This window comes from Apteryx mantelli, chromosome Z (assembly GCF_036417845.1).
Source record: "Apteryx mantelli isolate bAptMan1 chromosome Z, bAptMan1.hap1, whole genome shotgun sequence".
Lineage (NCBI taxonomy): Eukaryota > Metazoa > Chordata > Aves > Apterygiformes > Apterygidae > Apteryx > Apteryx mantelli.
Genome location: NC_090020.1, coordinates 22,046,174 through 22,069,532, shown reverse-complemented (window position 1 = coordinate 22,069,532; position 23,359 = coordinate 22,046,174). Strand labels below are relative to the sequence as shown.

The 23,359-nt window shown below is 39.2% G+C and overlaps 1 protein-coding gene across 8 annotated transcripts in view; it reads left to right on the top strand.

Moving 5' to 3' along the window:
• Positions 1-23,359, top strand: part of NFIB (nuclear factor I B) — a 175,253-nt gene that overhangs the window by 78,682 nt on the left and 73,212 nt on the right. For all 8 annotated transcript variants that reach the window (XR_010887029.1, XM_067316664.1, XM_067316663.1 and 5 more), the window contains exon 3: positions 20,067-20,120. Coding sequence is in view for 7 of the 8 variants with exons in the window: in XM_067316664.1 (XP_067172765.1) it covers positions 20,067-20,120 (54 nt within the window). In the remaining variant the exon portion in view is untranslated. The remainder of the gene's footprint in view (positions 1-20,066; positions 20,121-23,359) is intronic.

Here is a 23,359-nt window from a genome sequence, read left to right as displayed (position 1 = left end):
TTTATCTTTTTTTTTTTTTTTCCTGGTTGGGAGCAGCTTAAAGGTGCACTTATTAAATATTAATAGAAGACAGACCAATTGAAATTGCATGCCGATGCAGTCTCCATGCTCTTTGGAACCGTAACCCTGGCTCACCGGTACTTTACAAGGACATCAACATTACATAGCCGTGTGACTTTGACCCTGATTACTAATTAAACAGAGGATGAAAGTCCCCTAATTCAGAAGCCTTTTGAGTGGACAGAACCATCACAGTGAACGTCCTTTGTATTTACAGGGACAAAGATTTGCTTGATCGGTTAGAAAGGATTAGAAATAAATGTTAAATAAATAATTGATTGGACTTGATTTGAAGTCTTCTGGTGCAGCAGCGCGGCCATAGACAATGAATAGCTCATGGATCAGTTGACTAGTGCTTTCATAAACAGCTCCTGTTCAGAAGTTGTTGTATAACGATATTTGATAGGGAGGCTCAAGGCAGCAAACAGACGGGGACAGCACCCACAAGAGAAGCTTTCTGTTCACTTACTGCCTGTGAATAAGTTTGAGATTCTTCTGCTAAAGGAATACCTGCTTGCAGGGACACGTCCTGTTTTCTTTTCAGTTGCGAGTGATGATAGAATCGAGGAACCCTGTAGAATTTTATAAATTTGTTAAGGAAATTGAGTAGAAACATCATGATACACTCAAATACCACCTGTGGATATCCAAACTGCCAGGTCGTTCTGATGCTCTTGAGAAACTGCTCTGCGAGCGGTAAGGAAGTAGTGGTCTCAGCTGAAGCTTAAAATCACTGAGCTTCAGCCGCAGTCAGCTGTGATCACGGAACAGTGAAGTGGCCACAAGGCATCTCGCAACTTATATTTGATTTGCTGATGGACGTGGTGAAGGAGTAGTCTCCTATCTTTATATTCAGGCACAGGATAGAATAGCTGAGGTTTCCTGGTGTTGGTCCCATGTAAGACAGATAAGAAAGCCTCTAGGAGATCAAATACAAAGGCACAGGCGCAGGAGAGGCTTGTAATGTGTAGCAGAGTTTTGTACCTTTTGCTGTTTTTTTGGTAAAATGTGTTTCTTTTTTTTCCTTTAAAAGTAGGCAAATGCATTCAGTGTCAACTATATATCAGATGTCACTGGTGTCTTGTGACAGTACATGGAGTAACTGTGCTTTGCAAAGGTCTGCATGTGCGTACTGTAGGCACAGGGGAGTAATATTAAGATCTATGCATAATTTAAAACAATAAAATTAAGCTTCCCTTAAGGAAACCCATCCTCCTTTTTTTTCCTTTTTTCCCCCAGTTACTGGATATCCCTAGCAATCAGTTTTCTTTCCCACCCACTGTCATTTTCCAGCATTTTCATGAACATGACACAACAAATTTGCAGTGCCAGGAGCTGCTTTTGTGTGGAAACCAAACTCTTTGCCTCATTGAAAACAATCAGACTGTTTTAAAACCAGCTTTGGCTTTTGCCCTTCACGCAGGACAACACTAGGTCGACGACATTTCAGGATAACTGTTTGGCAGCCATTTTAGATACTGCCTGCGCTGAGAGCTCGCTGGCTGCCAAAAATTGCAGACGATCTGTGCCAAAACACTCTTGGCAGTAGAGATAAACTTTGCAGAGATACACAGTCCAGAAATATCTTATAATTACAAAGCGCAGGGGGCAGAATGTTTTTACAATACAGCTGTGCTAATGTAAACATTTAATTTGGCAGCCTTCTCCACCCACTTTTCAATTAACTGGGTTTATGCAGATACTTTAGGTCTGTAATAAACTTTATTGCTACTTCTCTTAGAGTACAGTTTATGAAACACAGATTTGAAGTATTTTGGGGGCTTTCTATCCATTTTGTAAGGCACATTGAAAATGTTAGGCTGTCATAAAGGGGAAGTGTCAATTCCTGTTTTAAAATGCCATAGTTCTGGCTTCACTAAAAGCCTTTGCTTTAAAAATATAGATTAATTGGGGCCTGTCTCCTTTGGTTTCTCCCAAAGCAAGTAACAGGATATTAATAGAAAGAAGTGAAATCACTTAAAGAGCTACAAAAGGACATTTGTGTTGGTGATCATTAGCAAAGACAAATGTTCCCAGCGTTACGGAATGGTATTACAGAGAACAATTCCGAACAACAGTTCTTACGGATATAATTACAATAATTGTGTGATAGCTGCGATAATTATTCATACAGAGTAAAAGAAAAATAATTTCCTATCTCAAGCCTTATTCAGCCTTAGACATGGAAAAGCAGCCAAAGATCCTTTTTTGCAGACTTCAAAATGCTGGAGGTTAGGGGGTTTCATAATAAAATGAGTTAATTGACTTTGTGAAACTGGTTAATGTTTTATAATATATGAAGACATATTAGATAATATCTTTCCACTCAAAATCATATTCATTAAGGTAACTTTCTCTGCTTCCTTTATGCAGTTTTGGGGAGCGAAAAGCTTCGGCGTGGCTTTGCAAGGCCAAAATGCCGAGTCCCTCCCTGCGGGCAGGCGCTCCTCGTCCTGTGAGAAGTCACACCACGTCAGAGGGGCTGTCCCTGATGTGGAGGGCTCCGTGTTCAGGGTCGGGGCACAGTAACGCGATTAAGTTAGTGTTTTTTTCTAGGGATGGCAGACTTCGGGATTCGAAGGACCAGCTTGGTTTGGACAGGCTGAGGAGTGTGGAAAGCCTGTATTTATTTGCAAGCACATTGAGACTTCTGTAGTCATGAAACTTGGACTGGAGTCCAAGAAACTGCTATCTCGACTGCTCTTGTTTTGGCACTTCTGCCTGTGGGCCAGGCCACTCTCCGCCACTGATGCTCGTGCTCATCTTCCAATCGATTTGCCAGTTCCTAATTTTCACTTTAAATGCATTTATGAATGTACTTTTAGAAGTACATTCTCTTTTTTATAATTGGCATCACATAAATGCAATTAAGTTCGTAAGTAAGAAAGAATAGCAACAGCGATTAAATACTGTGTTAGAAAGCTAATAGGAGAATTTCAGCAAAACTGTGATGTTAAAGTACTAATGACAGGCTAGTGCCTGTTTACAAGGATATTTTTGTCCCTGCTGCTGTCACCTATTGGATTACAGTCTGTAAGGGAGGGAATATAGTTTATGGATGGTATCCCACAGACTTGATTTTTGCAGGAATTACTCTTTCTCCTAAGGAATCAATAAATCAAACTTTCTGATAAATTGAAATTATCTAGCTATTTTTGTTCAGTGCTGTTCCCTTAATTAGAAGCATAATTATTCAGAGAGCACAATTACATTGTTGCTGTGGTTAGAATGTGAGTATAGCAGGGAACAGAAATGCCTTTAAGAATAAAATGCTAGAAACTTTTTGATAGACTTTGGCTATTTCATAAGCAATAAGAATTCAGTTTGGTGATGTCTGGTAGTTTTGAAAGGATTTCCTCTGGGAGATCCTTATTCTCTCCTTTATTTGGCTGCCGAGGTCTGTGAGAATGATCGCAGCGCACAGGGAGCATTTTCATTTAAAAAAATGGTGCATTGTAATTCATTGATGTTCCTCAAAATAAAACATGTAGTGAAGACCATAAAGGCACCCAGGTTGAGTAAGGTTTCCAAAGTCTGACACAACTGCCTTCAGCCCAGGGATCTGGGTGAACACAGAGGCGGCAGGAGACCCATCTCCTGGCCTTTAGCTGAGGTCATCCTCTCATCCCAAATCAGAGGGTTGAAGCTGGGTGTTCACCTAATGTTTGGGGACAGGTATGAAATCAGGTAGTCCCGCTCTCCTAATGTATATCCCCCAGTGTGAAAAGAATTAAAAAAAAAAAAATTTCTAAAGATGTAAATGCAGTTTGGTGACATTGGTCTCACACTGCTGTATCCTGTGGGTGTTTGGAAGCTTGGATGCCCCAGGAGCAGGGAGAGGAGGGGACAGAAAAGGGACGTGCGGTGGGGATCCCCTGTCCTGGCATTGTCTTAGCAGATTTTTTGAGGAAGACGCTGAAATGAATATACTGAGAGCAAGTTTTTAACCTACCGGTCCTTACAAGCCAGTAACAATGCTGCATCAGTTCTTCAGGAAACACATAAATAAGGACGAATGAAGTATTCCCCTGTACAGTAGAAGATGGTTTAAATAGATTAGGTTCTGGCATAGCACTTACGTTTATCAGGCATTTAGTGTTTAGGATGTACAATACAGCCGTATGTGACTTGCCAACTATCTGGGCTTCCCCCACTGTTTCTGGTTTGGCAATGAGGTGGTTTTTCACCCTGTTGCAACACTGACTGCCAAGGAGACATGGCCAGCTTTCTGCTTCCTGTCTTCCTCTTTGTCCTGGCTTAGCCTTCACTGTGGCTGCCAAGTCACAGATGCCAAAAGCTTCTACAAAAAGGTCAAGCAACTAAGGCTTAAAATCACCTAAGCCAACATTTGTGTTTTCTTTCTATCCTCCTGTGTTCGGCTAAGTGAAAAGTATACAGAACACAACTGTAAAAGAAATGGGGAACTTTTTTGACAATAGATACGTATACATTAGTTTTGCAAACTACTCACAGACACAGTTAACAGTAAACATTTTAAGAGGAATTCTGATTACTGCTCAGTGAAATGTGAAGTGCTAAAGATATATAATAATCTTTTTTTTTTGAGGATTTGCAGCCTCTCTCCTCCCACTCCCCTGCAATTTGTTTTACTTACTTATGCAGTTATTTTGTACTTGAGAGTCAAGTTTCTTAGAATTTGGTACCACATGTCTTTGTAGATGAATCTGCAACAACATTAATGTCTGTGACTCTGTTGTAACTACTAAGAAAATGTAGCTTAAGGTAATATTTATAACTGGAAAGGTTTAATAATGAAGTTTACCAATGTATATCTGAAAACTTACTACATGGATACTTGCACTGAATAGTTTTCTACTTTTTTTTTCCAAGACCAAATTTGTTCTCTTGATTTTGGTTTGACTACTCTGCACTTTGTGAAGGTGAAGTAGGAAGGTATGTCTAACACTTTTATTTCCATAACATTTCTTTTCATGGCTATGATATTCACCTAATGCTTTCATTTCCTGGTTTTGGAATAAGTGCTAGAGCTGATATTAGTAGCCATAAATGCAGCATGACTGTTGGCCGTGAGTTGTAAAGTCGCGTGATTGTAGGGGGAGTGTCCTGTTCAGATGATTCATCAAAGCCCAGGTTGCAAAGCACAGCTTCATATTTCAGTCCATCTTCAAAAGAGACAATTTGCTTTATTCATCATCTGCTCAGCCTCTCCCCTGCTTTGCGCATCTTTAAAGAGAGGGTGTTTCTTTAAAGGAACAGCAACAAGCGAGAGAAAGAAGAGGAAAATTTTGGGAACAGTCTCCTCAATAATAAGCAGTGTTTGATTGTCTGCCTCTTATGCAGCTGCCTAACAAACCCGTACAGTTCTTAGTGTTTTTTAGTCTATCTAATTAGAAGTATTCTTTTGGACATACAGATCCTGTTGCAAGGTTGAGGAATATTCACAGGCATATGGTGACAGCAGAAGAAAGCTCGAGAGAGACTTTGAAGAGGTGGTAGCGAAATGAATAGGTTGTTGGTTGTTAGTTCATTTGAACAGGTCGTTGTAAGTTATCTTAGAGTAAATCTTTAACAATTTCATATCCAATGTTATTCCTAAAGTTGCTTATGCCCCTAGACCTTGGGTAAAAGGATTGCCAATCTACACTAGCAGCGTGCTTCCTGGAGTCAAGCATTGCGCATGGACAACCTCCTCTAGTGCTACACATACAAAGCCACATATTCTGAATTCATTGCATACCAGGGAGTAAGCTACTCACATAAATGCCCTCTGCTCTTAATAATGCAAAGGAAAATCCTCTATAACTGTAGATGGCATCAGCAATCGTTATTATTACCTGTGTCTTCTGAAGGTGGATTGTCTATCTCTACCCGTCCACCTGTGCTCCACTAGTTGTGATTTATACACTGCTAACCGTATTTGCTCCCTAAGCAGGGAGTATTAGTGAAGGAGTTGAATACTAATCCAGTTTTGTTGGTTGGTGAATGTTTTGGACATTCTTCAGTGCATGGGTGGAGACAGTTACATTCTCATGAAGATGAAAATGAAACATGGGTGCACAGTTACCACATTTCACAGAGTGCTAGCTTGATTTTGTGGAGTCTTTCAGGAAGTAGTCTTCTGGGAGTGCCTGAAATCAGCAAGATGATCTTGATTGCTACTGTTTATTTTGTGACCTTAAAATTGACTCATCTGCCTTGCAGAGGGAAAGATTGTGGGTGTGCTTATGTGTGTTCAAGAATTCAGCTCTTTACTACTTTAAAACTACTTCAGACTAAGTGGTTGTTCCTGCAGACCAGCAACCTAGTGTTTGCTGTTAGCGGACACTGAATGTATGTAGCCATCCAGCTGAAGCGTCTTCAGTCTGTACAGGCTTTTAGAGTCAGTATTTAATGCCTGTAAGGAGGCGTTAGTCTTTCCCACCCAGTTTTACAGATTTCAAGATAGTAAGTGGTTTATCATTTGGGCTAAGATCTTAAATGATCTTTCTGGTGATTTAAACCATTCTGGTGTTGTCATGAGCCTCCGAATGATGAAGGGGGAAATGTATTGCAGCAGTCTGCAAGAATGCTTTGATGAAGTCTGGAAGCATAGGAAAAAGTATGTTTTGTCATACAGTCCAGATATGCCAATTTACCATGGTTCTCCACTACTAATTGTATGGGAAGATTTGGTCCAAAGAGTTTGCCTCATAACCACACCTCTCGTTATGCCCCTATATATAATCACTGCACTTCTTTTTAATGTCTCATTGCTTAATAAATGCCATTTCTTAACATGTGATTTTTATTATGCATGTTTAGCCTAGTCTTTTTTTTTTTATTGCGGCAACATACTGATTACATTTTTTGCATCTGTTGATTATTAAGAAGGACTTATGCTAATAAATTTAGGAAGGCAGCTATCATCTCTTTTTGTTCTTGACGTATGCCTTTGCTCAAAGTTTTTCATGTGATTGCGTATGATCTACATGAACTCCATGACCTAACTTGAATTAGACATAGTTTGACATAGTATAGGTGAGCGTTGTTCAGAGATCCCCAAGCTAGTTGTGACTGAGTCATCCTGTGTGTGGGAAACAGCACAGCCATGTAAGCTTGACAGGCTGCTGAGACTCATGGTTTTTTGGGCTGTCTTCTATATACATGCACATACGGTCTAACAAACTGTGGTGACCTGGAGACTAAACCTGGTATAAAGCTTTACTTTTTGTTCTTATTGTCATGGCAATCTGTGTTCATGTGCTGTTTCCATCTCCTGAATGCTTACATCATGCTGTTATCAATCGCTATGCATATGGAAGCGATTTGATTACTCATTTGATTAAAATAGAAGAAAGGGGCCATACATTAGTGCTAGTGTTTCCTGGGGGAACACAGATTTTTAAACTTAGAGCAGACAAACTAGCTTGGGATGGAGCGTGTTTTAACTTTGTTGTATGAACTTAATTTTGAACAATTGTGTATGTAGGAAGGTAAGTGCCAGACTCACTTTTGGAAACTCGGCCAAAAAATTAATGCTGGCATTTTCTTAGTTTCCTGTGGTTGCTTTGCTGCCGATGGAGTTCTGTGCTGCCAGTCCTGGTGTTCCCTAGCTCTGCTCCGAGCAGTTCATAATCATGCTTGCACAGATCCCTGCCATCAGGGTCCCTCATTCTGCTGCTGCTTGTGGAAGTACATTCGTGCCACTGGAACGGGAAAGCATCGTGTGAAAAGTGTTTCAATGAAGTCTGCCATGCTGAGCAGTTTGGTTATGACACCCGAGAATGTCATCGTAAGCACTAGAATTAGAGGTCTGAACAAGCAGGATTGTCACCTGAGCACGTCGTTCTCCGCTGTTGCTGCCCATGGCTCAGGAAACAGACATGGTTTCTGTTTGCGACCCCATGCGTATTGTGGACTTTACAGCCTCAGTATGTAAAGTGGAGATGCAGAAGAGGACAGGAAAGAAATTGAATGCAGCTCTGTGCTGGGCAGCAGAGAGCTCAGCTGTGTTGCAGCCTGAGTGTTTAGGCAGAGATGGACTATGGGAGTGAAAGGAAGAAAAGGGGTGCGTTGCTACTGAACAGCTTGAGGCTGGAGAGCGTTTGAAACAAGCTTGAGGCAGGCTGAAGAGCAGGCTCCTTACTTTGCCACATCCTGGGTTCACAGCGTTTTGTTTTGGTTTGGGGTTTTTTTTGGTTTGTTTTCTTCAAGCGCGAGGTGTGACTAGTGGGCATTCTGGAAGGCTTGCCTGTCAGTCACACCCACTGGGTGGAGAAACACAGCCCTAGGCCAAGGCGAATTTCATGAGAGAATTGGATTTTCTCATGTTCTTGCTGCTACTGATATCATACTGCTGTCCTGAAAAGACTCTATTGTTATTCACATTTTACTTTTAAGCAGGCATTAAAGGGATACTGTTTGTTACTCAGATGTACAACCTCTCTTGGAAAGCTGTTTGAAAACATTAAAGGATTTGGGGACTTAGGAGATTTGCTTCCTATAACTGTTCATAAAGCTAATGATTATTGTATAACTAGCCAGTGGGTCTCATTTGTATTTCAGTGCAAATATTAGCAATTGTATGGAAACCTGAACTGAAAGCCTACTGAAAGACAGGCTGATCTGGATGAAGTCTAGTCTTGGTATTGCACGCTTTTCCAAACCAACATTAGGTTTCTCAAACAGCACAGACAGATTGACTTTACACGGCTCTCGAGTGTTCAGCAGCAACCACAACGAAAGGAGTCTGAGTTTGAAAAGGAGCTGCAAGAACGTGTTTTTAGAAAAATGCAAGTTCTGTGTATGTATGTGGAGGGCAGGGGAGGGACAGCCAGAAGGGAGAAGGAAAGGCAAAATCTGAGAAGTTTGCAGTTTTGAGTTAAAGCTGCCGTTACATCTGCTAGAAATCTGTCATAAAAGGGTTTGGCATAATTGCAGTATATACACCCAAACTCTTGTTCGGTGCACTGTGTCTCATCTAACTCCTTCAGGTCAAGTGAGTTTAACCCATTTATCCCGGCAAAATGGAAAGCAGTGCTGTCAGCTTTTCTTAGGTATTTACTATGCATGTGCAGAAACCCGAGTACTTGAATACACATAAGATGTTGAACTGAATCTTGAACCTACTATGTACATGCATGTGGGGGGAATATGATTAATATTGTCCCCTGAAAAAAGGTGAGTATAAGTATATAAGAAACTATGTTTTTCTGTAAAGCCTTAAGACAAATTCAAAATGTTTCTGTAAGAAAAGTTACTGTGAAAGTGCTGTTGTTCACGTTCATTCATGTTCTTCTGGTACTACACAAAAGACTTGCATGCTTCACTCATTAGAGTTGCCCCTCCACAAAGCCCCAAACCTGTTGGTTTATACAAGATAACTGTAATGCTACATGCATTTATGATTTCAGTACACATAGACACAGGTACATGTACAACCAACTTACTAAAAAGGAAGGACATGTGTTGTATCTTTATCCAGCAGGGTCTTTCATAAGAATGCCATTCCTGCAGTTCCAGTAGACATGTCGAATGTCTAAAGTTACTCATTCTGGGTTCATGTCTTGGCTGTTGGGTGGTGCAGCCCTTTTTGCTCTCTGCCACGACTGAAACTTGAGTTTCTGTTGTAGTTTCAGTAAGCTTGGACATGTTTTCTTAGCTCCAAAGATGTGGTAGATTTCTCAAGGTCCTGTTGTGGTGGAGCAGTGCTAAGAAAATAAACCTTAGAAACTCGGGATTGTTAAACAACATTACAGGCACTGGCAAGTTACCACGTCCAGTGACAGTTTTTTGCTGGCACAAATTCTGAGTTACTGACTTATGCTTTTTGGGTTTTTTTGTTTTCTCTACTTAGCTAACATTTAATTTTTATACATGCAAAACAAAACCCCAAGCCATGCAATAAAAATAAAAACCTTGGAATTTGAATCTGTACATCTGTTTTTTAGATAAAAAGTACTGTCCTTTTTACAAGGATATAATCCCTTTAGGTACAAATGACTAAGACGACTTGCATCAGCTTTAGTACATAAGTTAAGATACAGACAGCAAAAGCAGCCTCTGCTACATACTGAACAAGAAAGCACATTTAAAATCTTGGTCCCAAACTGTAGTTTGTATTGCACCTATGTCTGAACATTTCACCTGCGTAGAGGATGCTAATACATCAGAAATCAACACATATGAGGGATATGTGGACATGTAACATATAGTAAAAGTTACAGAATTACAAAGCAGATGCTTTCATGTGAAAGCCACAAAGCAACAGCTGAGCTTTTTTTTAATAGCTGTGGTCCGATATGACTCCAACAGCAGTACAATTGCAAATAGGGAGATGGAGAGTTTGTGGGAAAAGTGTTCTTAAAATTGCTCTTTTAAAAAGTAGAAGACAAGGTTTAAACTGGAATACTTTTGGGGGGGAGGGGTTTACGTAGTTTAAAAAATAGATACTTGCCTTTTCTGCAGAAAAATCGCTCCAAAGAAACAACAGAGTTAGTCATGCATGGTTCTGCATTTTAATAAGTATAAGATTAGGTACTTCTAATTTTTACTTACCATAAAGGGCCAAAGTAGACAGAAAATCAAGACATTGATCAGGCTTGAAATATTTATTTGGTCAGTGTTACTTAAATATTATATTATCTGTTCTCATTATCTATTTATTACATATTAAATGCTCACATATTAAATGTTCACATATTAAATGCTGGAAAATAAACATGGTGACTGTGTGTACACATGCAATTCCAGTCAAATTTTTGGACCACTAGTAGGAAAATGTGGGGTAATTTGCACTGGCCCTTCTTGTGTTTTGCCTGCTCAGTGCCCGCTGATGTACCAAAAATCTGGTACCTTTACTCTCTCTTTTCTCACAGTTATTATTATTATTTTTTCAATAATTTGTATATGGGAATATGGACAGGCAAAGCAGCATGTATTTTATCTACGGATTTTTAGATTATGACAAATTAAATCCACTATAGATAGAATAGGGTAACATAACATACAAATCATATGTAGATACTGTGATCTGAGGCATAACTATCATAAACTTAATCTTTTGTTAAAAATATGTTACTTAAGAATACATGAAACTACAGTATTTCCTATCAGTCTTCTCATATGTCACCTCTATTAGATGTAAATTAATATGCCCACTAATTAAAAATTGCACCTGGCATCAATTGGCAACCACAAGAAGAGAAATACTTACTAGTGTATAGGCAGCATGGAGTGCATTTGAAAATAACACCGCGCTCTTCTGGGGTCTTTTGTTAGTGCATTCCATCTTCTGTTATGCTAAAGATCATGTTTTACCACCAGTCATAGCATTGAAATAAATTGAAATGAAAATGTATGATATATAGTTGTGATAGCAATGTGCATCATAGATCAAAATTAGAAGATGCTTAGGTAGATATTTCAGTATCTGGAAACACTGCAGTGGTATTCAGGTTGTCAAAAACTTTGCAGCTTTTTCCTCCTTTTTTAAAGAAAACATTAGCTTTTGAGGAGGGTTCCTAAACACATATATACTTACTGGCAGAGCTATTAGCTCATGCCGCTCTTAGCTGACTTGAAGAATACGAAACGCTAAAGTGTTCCCATCTAATTTTTGGAGTTTCTATGATAAGTAAAGAAGAAGCATTTTAGTTTAATTGCTGTTTATTTCCCCCAATTAGCATATAGTGTGGTAGCATACTTACCATTTTGGGAGGTCTCTCACTATAGAATAACGGAGAGGCCTCATGAGCCTCTGTTAATGTCTGTAAACTACTTTGTGGGTTCTTGGCTAGGTGATGTTACGGCCTTGCAAAGTAGTGTGCGAGTGTAACATTTTGCAAGGCTGAAGAATCTGGCTTTTAAGACTGTATATTTTAATGGAAGATCCAGTGTTGTTAGAAGAAAAATGCAGTTCTATCCCATGGTATCTGTTGAATAGGGCTTTCTTTTGTGCTTTTAAAGCATAAGTAATTTCCCATAAAGAGCTTCATCCAAAGCTCACTGGAGCAACTTTCCCTTGATTTTAACAACTTTTGGCTGAGACCCACTGTGAACAAAACTGATTTTTTTCATGGTTGTGTCGTCATTAGCCTGTGCCTAAAAATATTACCTTATGCAGTGGAAAACATTTTATCTCCCTGAACCCTTGTTACTTTACTGCCCTAAAATGCTAAGAGAGAATGAGATCCTGGCTGTGTGGGAGTCAGTGGTAAAATCCCTGTTGATTTCCATGAAAGCAGGATTCACCCCGTAGTTCTTAGATACACTGCATGAAAGTGAGGGTCATTCTTTGTATTTCACAGCATAATGTAATGGACAATTTATTAATTGGCCAAAGATGCATTCAAGAAAATTTCTGTTTTTATGTGCAAATACAAACTTTTTCATTAATAGAGTATGTCATATGATTTTTTTCTTCTCTAATCCCCCAAATAAGACTTTCATTGTGTTCTACCTTCTGCCTTTCATTTTCTGAAGAATCTGTAATGAAAGCCCTTTATACCATAATGTAAAAGGTTTCTTGGTTTCCAAGAACAATTTCTGAATGTTTCTGAGTATAGATAGTATCCACAGTATCTCACAGATGGATAAAATTAAGCATCCGTATCTCATCTTTTCTTACTGAATCTTGCAAGTTTTGGAAAGAAACTTCATTCTTTCACACTGATCCACATGTGGCAAGATACTTATGTAAATCTCTTCTTAAAGTACATGTCAGAAAAGAGCTAAGCTAATATTATGAAGTATGGGAAAGATTTCTTTCAAGCCATTAAAAAATAGAAATACTTTAACTTAAAAATGTGTGTGTGCCTGTGTGTGTGTGTGTGTGTGTGTGTGCACGTATGCATATATTTGTGTGTGTGTGTGTGTACATACGTATGTATGTATCCCATGCGCAACTTATCTTACAACACAGCTGGGGAAAGTTGTTCGGTTTCCAAAAAGAGCAGCATATGGTCTTTATAAATTGTATAAGAAATATTTTGAATAAATAAATGTTGTGATTTATTTTACATAAACAAAAGAGAGAATTTAAATGAAAAAAGATAAATCTGTGCATGGAACATAAAGCTGAAAAGCTAAGTATGCTTATTGCTATTTTGGTTCTAATAAGTGTTTCTAGGTCCTTGAATTTCTTTCAACTGTATGAAAACTGGATTTACTCCCAGAGCTCCACTTCTTAACTAGGGCATTTTAAAAACTAAACAAGGGCTGAGTCAGTTAATTAATTTAAATGAGATTACAAATCAGAAACACATTACGTAATGTTGATTTAATTACCGTTTTTTATTTACCTAATTAAAACACTCTGAAGAAAAGTTAACAGTCCCGACAATGGCCGGTTTGGTGACTTGGCAGCGGCAGGTTTGCGCTGCTGATGAAGCAGGAGGTGAACCTGGGAGCCAGCCGCGACCTCTGCCACCCCGGGTGCCCCCGGCGTCGGGCGCTGCCCCTTGCCTTTGCCGCTGGCCCGGCGCCGGCGCTCGGGGCGGCTCTGCCGGGCTCGCCGGGCCGGTGCCGCGGTGCCCTCGCAGCTCCGGGCTGGCGCCTGCCTGGGGAATACGCTGCGGTTCTTGCAGCCGTGTCAGTTACGGGCAAACTCGTCTGTTCTTGGGGTGCCTGGGGCGGTGCAACGAAACGGGACCGTCAGTGACCGAGCCGTTTTTGCCGTGCCCTCGCTCCAAGGTAAACAGGCTCAAAACTAAATTTAGATGAAACCCAACTTCTGCCCCCCAAGCAAGCTCTCTCAGATTTAAAGCTCCTCCAAACCTTGTCGCTCATGAAGTTGGGAAGGAGGTGATGCTTCGTCCTGCAAGCATATCTTTCTCACAGGGAGGCCCTACTTATTTTTGGAGGTGCTGCTGCTTTGTGTGGACTGTGGCTCATACCATAAATCTTGGGCAGCATCCAGTAAAGAAAATGGTTGCAGTCACCATTTTATCATACGTATTCTGTTAGCCAAAGTCTTCAAGAGAAGTAATTCCTTCAAGTGTACTGGTCTATGAAAATGTGAAAGAATAAATCTCCCCTTAAGTCAGCGCACTCCTGAAAGGAAAGGGTGATATCTGCACATATTCCACTTCCTTCTTTATAGTATTGTTTCAGCAGATACTCAATGCAATAAAACACTCTTAACTTGTTTATATCATAAACAAACTGTCATATCACTATGGTTGGTGCAAATGATGCTCATAAAATTGGACAATAATTTAGAGTCATCAGACTGGTGTCTTATACTATAAAAGATGTTGCTTTTGCAAAATGAAGTTGTTAAAAGTCCAATCAGTTGCCTTCACAGGGTAAAATGACATAGGTACTAAAAGGTAAACGTGTAATAAAATTATGAAAACAGTAATTAACTGTAATCTTTACAAATACACAGATGGAAGAATATGTATTTATTTGCTTTACGTAGTTTTGCTGACCACATTGTTTGCCTGTGTGGGGGTGAGGTTATACTACTTTTCTGTTGTCATGGAGGCCTTCCTACCATGATGATGCTCTCAGCTGTTGAGCTCTGAAAGATGAACAGCTGCATCTGGAATGGTTTTTCCCCCCGGGGACAGCCCAACAGTGGAGCCAGGCCAGAGAGGTTGTGCTGTCTCCATCCTTTCCAAGAGTTTTTCAAGCGACTTTTACTGATGGGGTAAAGCCTGGTGTGACCTGGGCTGCCCCCGTGGCTGAGCCTACTTTGGCCAGGGCTGGACTAGGGACCTCCCGAGGTCCCTGCCAACCCGAATGGTCCTGTGATGCTATGATTTTCACTGGTAGGACCACTGTACCCAAGTCTGCGACATCTGGTGGTGAGGTAGCACTGCAGGATGACAGTCTTGGAGGCAGCGGTTGATTCTTGTTCACGGGAGTGACTCTTTTGGTTGCCGAGTCAGACCCCGTACAGGTGTGTGAAGATTTGAACAGCATCAAAGTGATACTTACATGGTGTCAGAGCTCCCCGTTCCTTGATCCTCCCCCATACCCAAATCACAGGACTATCAAAGAACAATGATGTATTTACGTGATGGTAAATGATTAAATTAGTGCCTGTCAGCTGAGATGAACTGAGTGCAAAGGCTGTCTGTAGTCTGTGGCAAATCAAAAGTGAAATGTGTTCATTGAAATCACTGAGGAAGTTTATTTGATTAGGATGAGACCTGAGGAGAATCTGCTTATTTCTAGGACACAGCTGGAGAAAATATTTTTTCTTTTTCTTTTTATGGACCTGTCTCTATTTGTTTTCATGAACTTTAAAGTTGTGCTAATGGAGGGAGCCTTAAAAGCAAAATATATTAGTTCTGTGACAGGAGACATAAGGGAAATATAGCAAAACTTACTTTTTAAAGAGAGCATTTTCTCTTATTGGCTGCATAGAAAAAGATTAGATTACCAGGGAATGTTAAAAATCCCTCAGGAAGCTAAACTGTTAAACAGCAGCATGACTTTCTTGGCTTTGTTAGGGTGTGTGTTCCTCCTGCTGCTTTTTGTCAAAGGAGATGTTCCTCTCTGAGGTGCAAAAGGAGAAAGCATCTTGTTACCCAGATGGTGAACCAACAGCTTTTTTCCCCACTTCCTTATGCAACTGAAAATGATGTGACATGGCATCGTCTTTCTCCCACTGGCAGGGGAAATGGACAGTTTTTTTTCACCACCCGTCAGTTTTTCTTGACCTTGCCGGTGGTGAGAGTTGTCTACACCCTTAGATACTTATCAAGGTTAACCACTAGGACTGAAAACATGGGAAACAACTCAGTATAAAATATACCAGCTTCTTGACTCATATTTTGTGCTGCTTTCTAAAAGAAGGAGTAATTTGAGATAAAAAATTTAAATATCCTGGTAGTGCTCATGTCGAACCACAATAGGTTACATTGAATATATCTGTACTATTAGGACTACATGAATATCTGCCAGCAAAAGGTAAAGGTTTGGTTGAACTATTCTGGTATGAACTGTTCATCCATGGGGCAATGACTAATCAAGACTTCATCCATTGACTTTTGGAGCAGTTAATTACAAAAAGAGCAGATCGGAAACTATGCTTGCTGTAGTTGTGAGACACACGTGAAAGTCATTCACTGGAAATGGTAGGTGTAGGTGGACAAATAAGTAGCAAATAAGTAATTTTGAGATCTATATGGAAGAATCTTTCCAAGAAAAACATGCTGACAGTAAAATTTGAGAAGGCGGATTAAAAAAAGAAAAAGCAAGAAAACTTTTAGTTGGGAGAAACCCAAATGAAAATGTTGAAAATTTCAGGTCCATCACATGTACACGATGGGGTTTTATTTGCTATAAATTGTATAGATTTGCTTAGAACTTCTGTGTGAGGAAGTCTTTCTTTTCTGTGCTCAGAATTATGTCATGGTAAAATCGAATGCAAAGCTAGTGAGATAGACAATGAGTCTTGTTTATATCTTTCTCCATCACACTGGAAGAAAAGCCTGAAATTTCTGATTCCAGGGCTCATGTTATTAACCAAATTAATGATCTTGTATAGATAAAGACAAAAAAAGATTTAAAATGTATTACCATGTCCTCTGCTTCCTTACTTTCCATGACTTTCCTTAAAATGCTTCTTACTTTCTCTTTTAGAAAAACATTGCTCCAGTGTCTCTTTTCATTCACCATTCTGCTTATAAATTAAGTTTTTTTATTCATATAATGATCATGGTTCTCTTGCACTTTGTAAGGCTATTTGCATGAAATCAAATCAAAAGGAGTGTTTTGTAATTACTGATACTGGTAAAAGAACCTGATCATCACAACCCATCACAGTTCTGTGTCTTTCATCCCAAGAATGAGATTCTGTGTGTTTTAAGCGAAGAGTTACGTAGATTGATTCTCCTATTCAGTGTATAATAATTCTTTTCCTTCTCGGTATTAGTGAGATCCCACTGGCAAATAGTAGCATCTACTGGTCAAAACACTGTGAAAGAATCAATGTGTAGAAATCGTGATTGATCAGTAGTTAACATAAAACAAAGCTAAGTCTGACTGGCAAATGATAATAATTACTCAACTGCTTATCCCAGTGACTGGAAAATTCCATACTAAGTTTATCTTATTATAATATGAAAAAGGATTGTTTTAACTAACATCCTTCATTAACTCCTGGTTTATGCATCCAGAAAGTTGCCCTGTTGAAAAAGAGAAAGCAGGACTAACACCAAATTGCCTTACAAGAACTAAAAAAATTTCCTCACTTTTCACATTTTTCAGTGTATTTGAGCAGAAGAAAACTTTGAAGGCTATTTTTAGGAAGGCTTCAAAACATTAATCCAGTTTCATATCTGTGTTATCCCAAACACTTCATTTAACACTTGCACCATTGCTGTGTAAAATTAGCCTCTGAGGTAATCTTATTTTAAAAAATGATATGTACTGTTTGCAGAAACAGAGAATGTCTGTTAGAAGAATATTAAAGTTCACGCTCTGGAGGGTGGACCTCTTCTGATTGCAATACAGGAACAAAAACTTCTGTTCTTATGGAGGCCCATATGCAGAAACTTACCATATTTTTAGCATTTCTGAAATGTTTTCAAATTAATTTGATCTGATTTTTTGAAATGATGTGCTGTGTCTTATCATGAAAAGACAGAGGTGTACAAAATAGATACACATTGTTCATTGTCTTTCACAGAACTCATTGAGGCAGTTCAGGAGATTTTCCTAGCCCTGCAAACTAACTTATGAGTATAACTGACAAGAAAAATCTGATCAATAGCTGTGGCTATTAGTTGTTTAAAGGGCTTTTTGTTACTTGTAAAGAGCAATATGTGTTACTGATTTACTCAGGAAAGAGTTACTTCCCATGTAACATTATTGAAACCACCTAATTCCTCTGCACTCAAACACTCTTTCTTATAATCAATTCAAGATTTTATGGAAGCCTAAGCTTTAGCCTAAAGTAAGAATACACATGTGGTTTTATCAGCAAATAGGCGAATATATCTAGGAATAGTAACTAAGTATTAGATCTAACAAATACGAATTAAAATTGAGAGCTGAGATTGAATTTACTTTCCTTCTGGACTCTAGCAAAAAAGGATTAGGCATGGAAAAATTGAAATAAAAATAGGAGTTTTGATTTTCTCTGTGACATCCTTCCTCTATTTCAGACTTTTCACAGCATATATAGCAATATACAGAAAAAGCAATTAGATGTCAATCTCAGTGATGAATTGTTCCTTAAGGCCCTTTCAGGGAGAGGTACCATGTCTGCTACCACCTACCAGACTTCTCAGGAAGATTCAGACCTTGAGACCAGCTATGATGATGGGAATTTCAGGCATCCTGGGTGCTGTACACTGAGGCAGGCCTCTGAAGGTGCCCCTGTTTCAGGAAAACCATGGGATGCACAGAATTTTATGAGGGCTTGCTTTTTTTTCTGCTTACCCTGGGTGGAAGAAGGTAGAGGAAATCTCATGACATGAAGTTAGCTTTCCTGCATGGATTTTACTGTGTGCAAGAATCATTTCGTTCGGTGTTGGCAAATTTAGTTGTGTTTTTAATAGCATTGAAATGGAGTTTCACATGTGCCTTGGTCTTCCAATACATCAGTTAGATCCCCAAATTCTTGTTTTCTGTAATTCAGATTGTAATTCAGATGAATTCAGTATTTCAGCTGAACATAGTTTAGATGATTGAGTTACAGGATATACAAGCAGTTTTGCTTAGAGAACTTCTCCCACGTCTTCAGAGCTTGAATTCTGATACAGATTTTCATGTCAGGTAGTACCTTCTGTAGGATCAAGTCAGTGTTAGCTTAATCTGTTTGAGAGTCATATGTGTTAAGCCACATTTGCTAAACTGATAACAGATTTTAATGAGCCTTGTGTAAAAGGGGAAGAGAATCTTTTATTCTAGGTTAAAGGCTGTATAGGTTTTAAGAAGAAGTGATGGGGATTGAGGGACCAGTATTCACTGATTTGTGTGCTTCTCTCCTCTCTTACCTTTTTTGCTTTAATTTGACATTATAAGCAGGAATAAACTTTTCCGTCGAGAACTCTGACTTGATTCTGGGCAGTGGTGGGATCCATCTGGTGGTACCAATTTCTATAGTGCTATGTTGCAGTTACTTTGTGGTTCTATGCTACTAAAGAGCAGTGTTGCATTTTAAAGTAATGGCAACTTCTTATTCAGATTATGAAACTGCTCTATTTCAGATACCTATATACAGAACAAATGGTCATGGTTCATTTCATTTCTTTTTTTTCTGTACACAAGATTGTCTATCATGTCGCATTTTGTTGGTAGTATTTTCTGGCAGTGGAGCAGAATGTTATTATACTATTGGTGTGGGAATGCAGCAAGAAGTAGATATTTTTAAAAGAAGCTGTTTTTATGAATAGGGATAGCATTTATTATCTAGTGTGTTAACATCAAATTGCATTCTCCTCCTGATTCATTAGGTGCATGTATCAAGAGGCGAATGCATTCTTTGAAGTCTATAGGGCTTGTTTGTGTTAGTTTTTATGTTGCATTAACTTCATCTCACAACAGCTATTCTTACAGAGTGTGAACACAAAGGCTGTACTGTGTTAAAACCGACAGTCATATCTTCAGTCTTGAGTCTGCGGAGGCAATCTGTGCCTTTGTGCTTTAAGGGAAGGGTAATGAAACAGGATTCATCACCACAAACTCCATGAGTTGCCTGATCCAGTACATCTTTCTGGTCATTGCCTCAGAAGAAGCTAGCTCTGCTTTGCTGATTATGCAATATTGGAGGGAAAGGGAATGAAAAGGTACCCTTGTAGATGTGTTTACACCCTGGGTATTTATCTGAATGACTCTCTTGTCCTTATTCAGTGATCTATGAGTTCCTCTTATGAGGATCATTGCATCTTTCACAATGTTTCTGGTTCTGTATAAAGTGGGTTATATATAGTGTGTTTGTTCAGTAATGCCTTCATGTAGAAAGGCAGGGAAATGACCTTTAAAGAACAAAGTTAAGCATTAGTTTAATACCAAAGGAGGGTATTAAAGAGTTGTGAGATACTTTCAAAACAAATTGGTAAAACACTTCTTTGATTTCTTTATAGATTCTGGACAACCAGGAAGTCCAAGCCACAATGATCCTGCCAAGAATCCACCAGGTAAATATAAGTTCCAGGGCATGTGCAATCTAACATTGTTTGAGAACAAAGATACTACTGTTAATAGTTAAAGAGAGCATAATTGGTCAGCAACCTATTTTGCACTGGTAAGTACATATAATCAGGACAAACTGTCATTATTTTAGCTCTTTTGAACTGGCAGTGCCTCAATTGTAGTTTCATCAAGATTCATTTAATCTAAGGAATTTTTGCCTCCATTTGTTCATGTTTTTTTGAAATTTGTAAGTGGTGATGGATAGAGGAATAAGGAAACGATCCCAAAGTTTCATAAAAATCTCCAAATACTACAATTATTCATTTATCGGAGACAAAACAGAATTACTCTCCATTTAAAGTCTTTGGCCTAAGTTATCAGCTTCTTCTTGCCTTTAATTTTATTTTGTGCGTGCATTTTAAAATGTAAAAATGTTCATTTTTTTTATAGAAGCATATCAACTCACAGCAGTTTCTGAACACATTGTTAGTGGGTCATGCTAATGGCATTTGGCATTTTTGTTGAGAGAGATGTCAGTGATTTCATGGAAACAGTCCTTTCAAGGATTCTCTAAAAATAAAAGATTCAAGAGAAAATCAAAACCAGACTTTGCCATTCCACACTATTTAAGCTAAAGGCTCTTTGTATTTTTGTGTATTTATCCTTCTAATCAATTGGGCTGTGCTAGTAAATCTTGTAAATCTTTGTTGTTTTATGAATTTTATTAGGGTAAGACAAACAAGTGTGTCAGACTTCCTCATACTATCACTTCTTAATGAGTAAGGAGTGACTCCTGCCAGTGAAGTCATGCTGTATCTTCTCATTTCAGCTCTCAGAAGAAGTGACTATCTGAAATAAATTTGCAGCTAACTCATTTTGTTCTTTTTCTAAATGCTAAATGAATCACACTCTACCAAGAAGTAATTGCTTCTGTGATGCTGGGCTTTTAAACATACAGGAACATTTTCTGGATCTGTTTGAATATTAGGAAAACAGCCTGTGTTGTGATTGTACAGCTTTGTATGACAGATAGGATCAAAATCATTCTATAGGTGTCATGGACTATGCCATGTGTGTCCAATGTAAATACCCAAAAGTGGGAGAACCATCATAGCTCATTATATAATGCAAAAAAATCATATTGCTTCTCTAATATGAAAAACAGAAATGAATACGGGAATATTGCAGCTATGTTTTAGACATATGAGGGCAGAACAAATTCATATATGTCAAACTCTTTTAGGTTATTTTCTAATGTGATTTTTTTTTGCAAGGGAGGATGCAGGTTTATATTAGTTTGAAATCATTTTTGGTGGGAGACTTTGATGCTGTTTCTCTCCAAACTGTGTGGGATATATGACTAGTCTTTTATTTCTCTATTAAATATATGACGTAAATTATGTAGCTTTGTGGTTTAAAAACCCCAAAGAAGCCACCACAGAAAATTTACACCTAAAACAAGCCTAAAGAATTCCCTCACAGATAATCATGGTCTTGCAAAACTTGGAGTATTGAGCTCTAGAGCATTGATTTTTGTTTTAAATTATCTCTGTTTGGTAATGCAAGAAAAAAGCCAAATGCATCACACCTCATCAGTCTGAAGAATCCAGGCTGTAGCCTCTGGGTTTGAGAAGCTGAATGCAGGGTCTGGAGCCTCATCTTCACCTTTTTCAAAAAATTTTCCAGTTTTAAAGTAGGATTTAACATTTGGGTTAGGGAAGTAGAAGTACATATTTCACCACTGAGGATCATATCCTCGCTGAGTGTATTTGCTTATCCCTTAGTCTCAACTCCAGGTTATGCCAGAAAGGAGTAAACTTATTGCCAGCAACAGAGCCATGGGGTGGGTGGAAGATAAAACCTACAGGCTTCCTTTTGCCAGCCCTGTGGGGCGAGATCAGATGCCCCATGATGTCTCATGACCTCCAGTGTCCCAGGAGGTGGAGGGAGGTAGAGGGGAGAAAAATCTGCTGCTGGTTTCGTCATGAAACTTTCTGCTTGAAATCTGATTGTAACACTTTCTCATGCCTTGGAGCCGCAGTTGGCAGTATTATTCCTTTTGTCTGATGCCAAGCGGGGACAGAAAATGGAAGCTGTGCCTTGAAACCCTTCATTTGAGCAGAGACAGGCACATAATTGAATGTCATCTGTCTATTTGAGGATACATGAACTGCTAGTATCGTTCAGCCCCCCTGTGCGATGCTGTCTTGGGGTTAATTTGGGAAGGCAGGAAGAAAGCACTGAGGTTTGTGGGACCACACAAGAGCGAGCTTCTGGGGCTGCTCAGGGGAACAAGAGGGAGTCACGCTCATTTAAATCTGTCCGAGGACTGCTGTCCAAGTCCTCCCCATTAAACTTCACGAGTCTTATTATTAGAACCAGGCTGTCCCTTCTGTCGAAGCCCCAGAGGATATCCACTCTGAGGTTTGCTTTCTGTCTCGGGCCAGGAACCCGTGGGCTGGCAGTGCCAGCATGGTCTGTTCCTGCGTTGTGTTTTGATCTGAGGCCTGTGTATCAAGGAGCCAGGGCACTGGCAAGGGATTGGTGCTGTTAGCGTTTGGATGCCGCTACCTTCACAAAGACGTTGCCAAGAAAAAGGAGGCTCAGACCTGAGTGGTAGCTGGCGAGGCTGCTGGTGTTAAAAGTGGGTTTTTCTAGGTTTGGCTAGACTGCTGAATTCTTTAGGGTGTCTGGTAATTTGCTGTCTTAACCATGGAGGGAGGGTAATGTCACTTGCCAAACAAAAGAACATTAAGTGCACACGCTGGAATTCTTTACAATAGGTTCCTAAAAATACACTGGATATTTTGATAGCATAATACAGTATTAAGATGGTGTAGCTTGTGGTGGGAGTGGTATGTAGCTTTTGTAGCAAGATCCAGGGATATCCTCCTCTTAAGTTTTATTTTTCAATAACTTTCATCTGGTATATTGCTAAAGTATGAAACTTGCTTTTCTGTGAGCTGGGTTGCAAAGGCCACTTCTCTGTAGGGGTTGTTAAGTAGGCTCCAGGCAGATTGATGAACTGTACACAAGTGAGACAGCGAGGAGAGGAGTTTGAACGCTACTGTTGTCCAGATCAGCCATCAAGTTCCTGGAATCTAAAAGTTTATACGATGATAGCACTGCGCTGGCTATTAAAAGTTTTCTTGGGTTCAGAGAGAGAATGGACGTGTCTGTGGAAATTGATTGAGGGTTGCTAAATAAATAGAAAACACATCTGGATTAATAAATTCTTAAATTG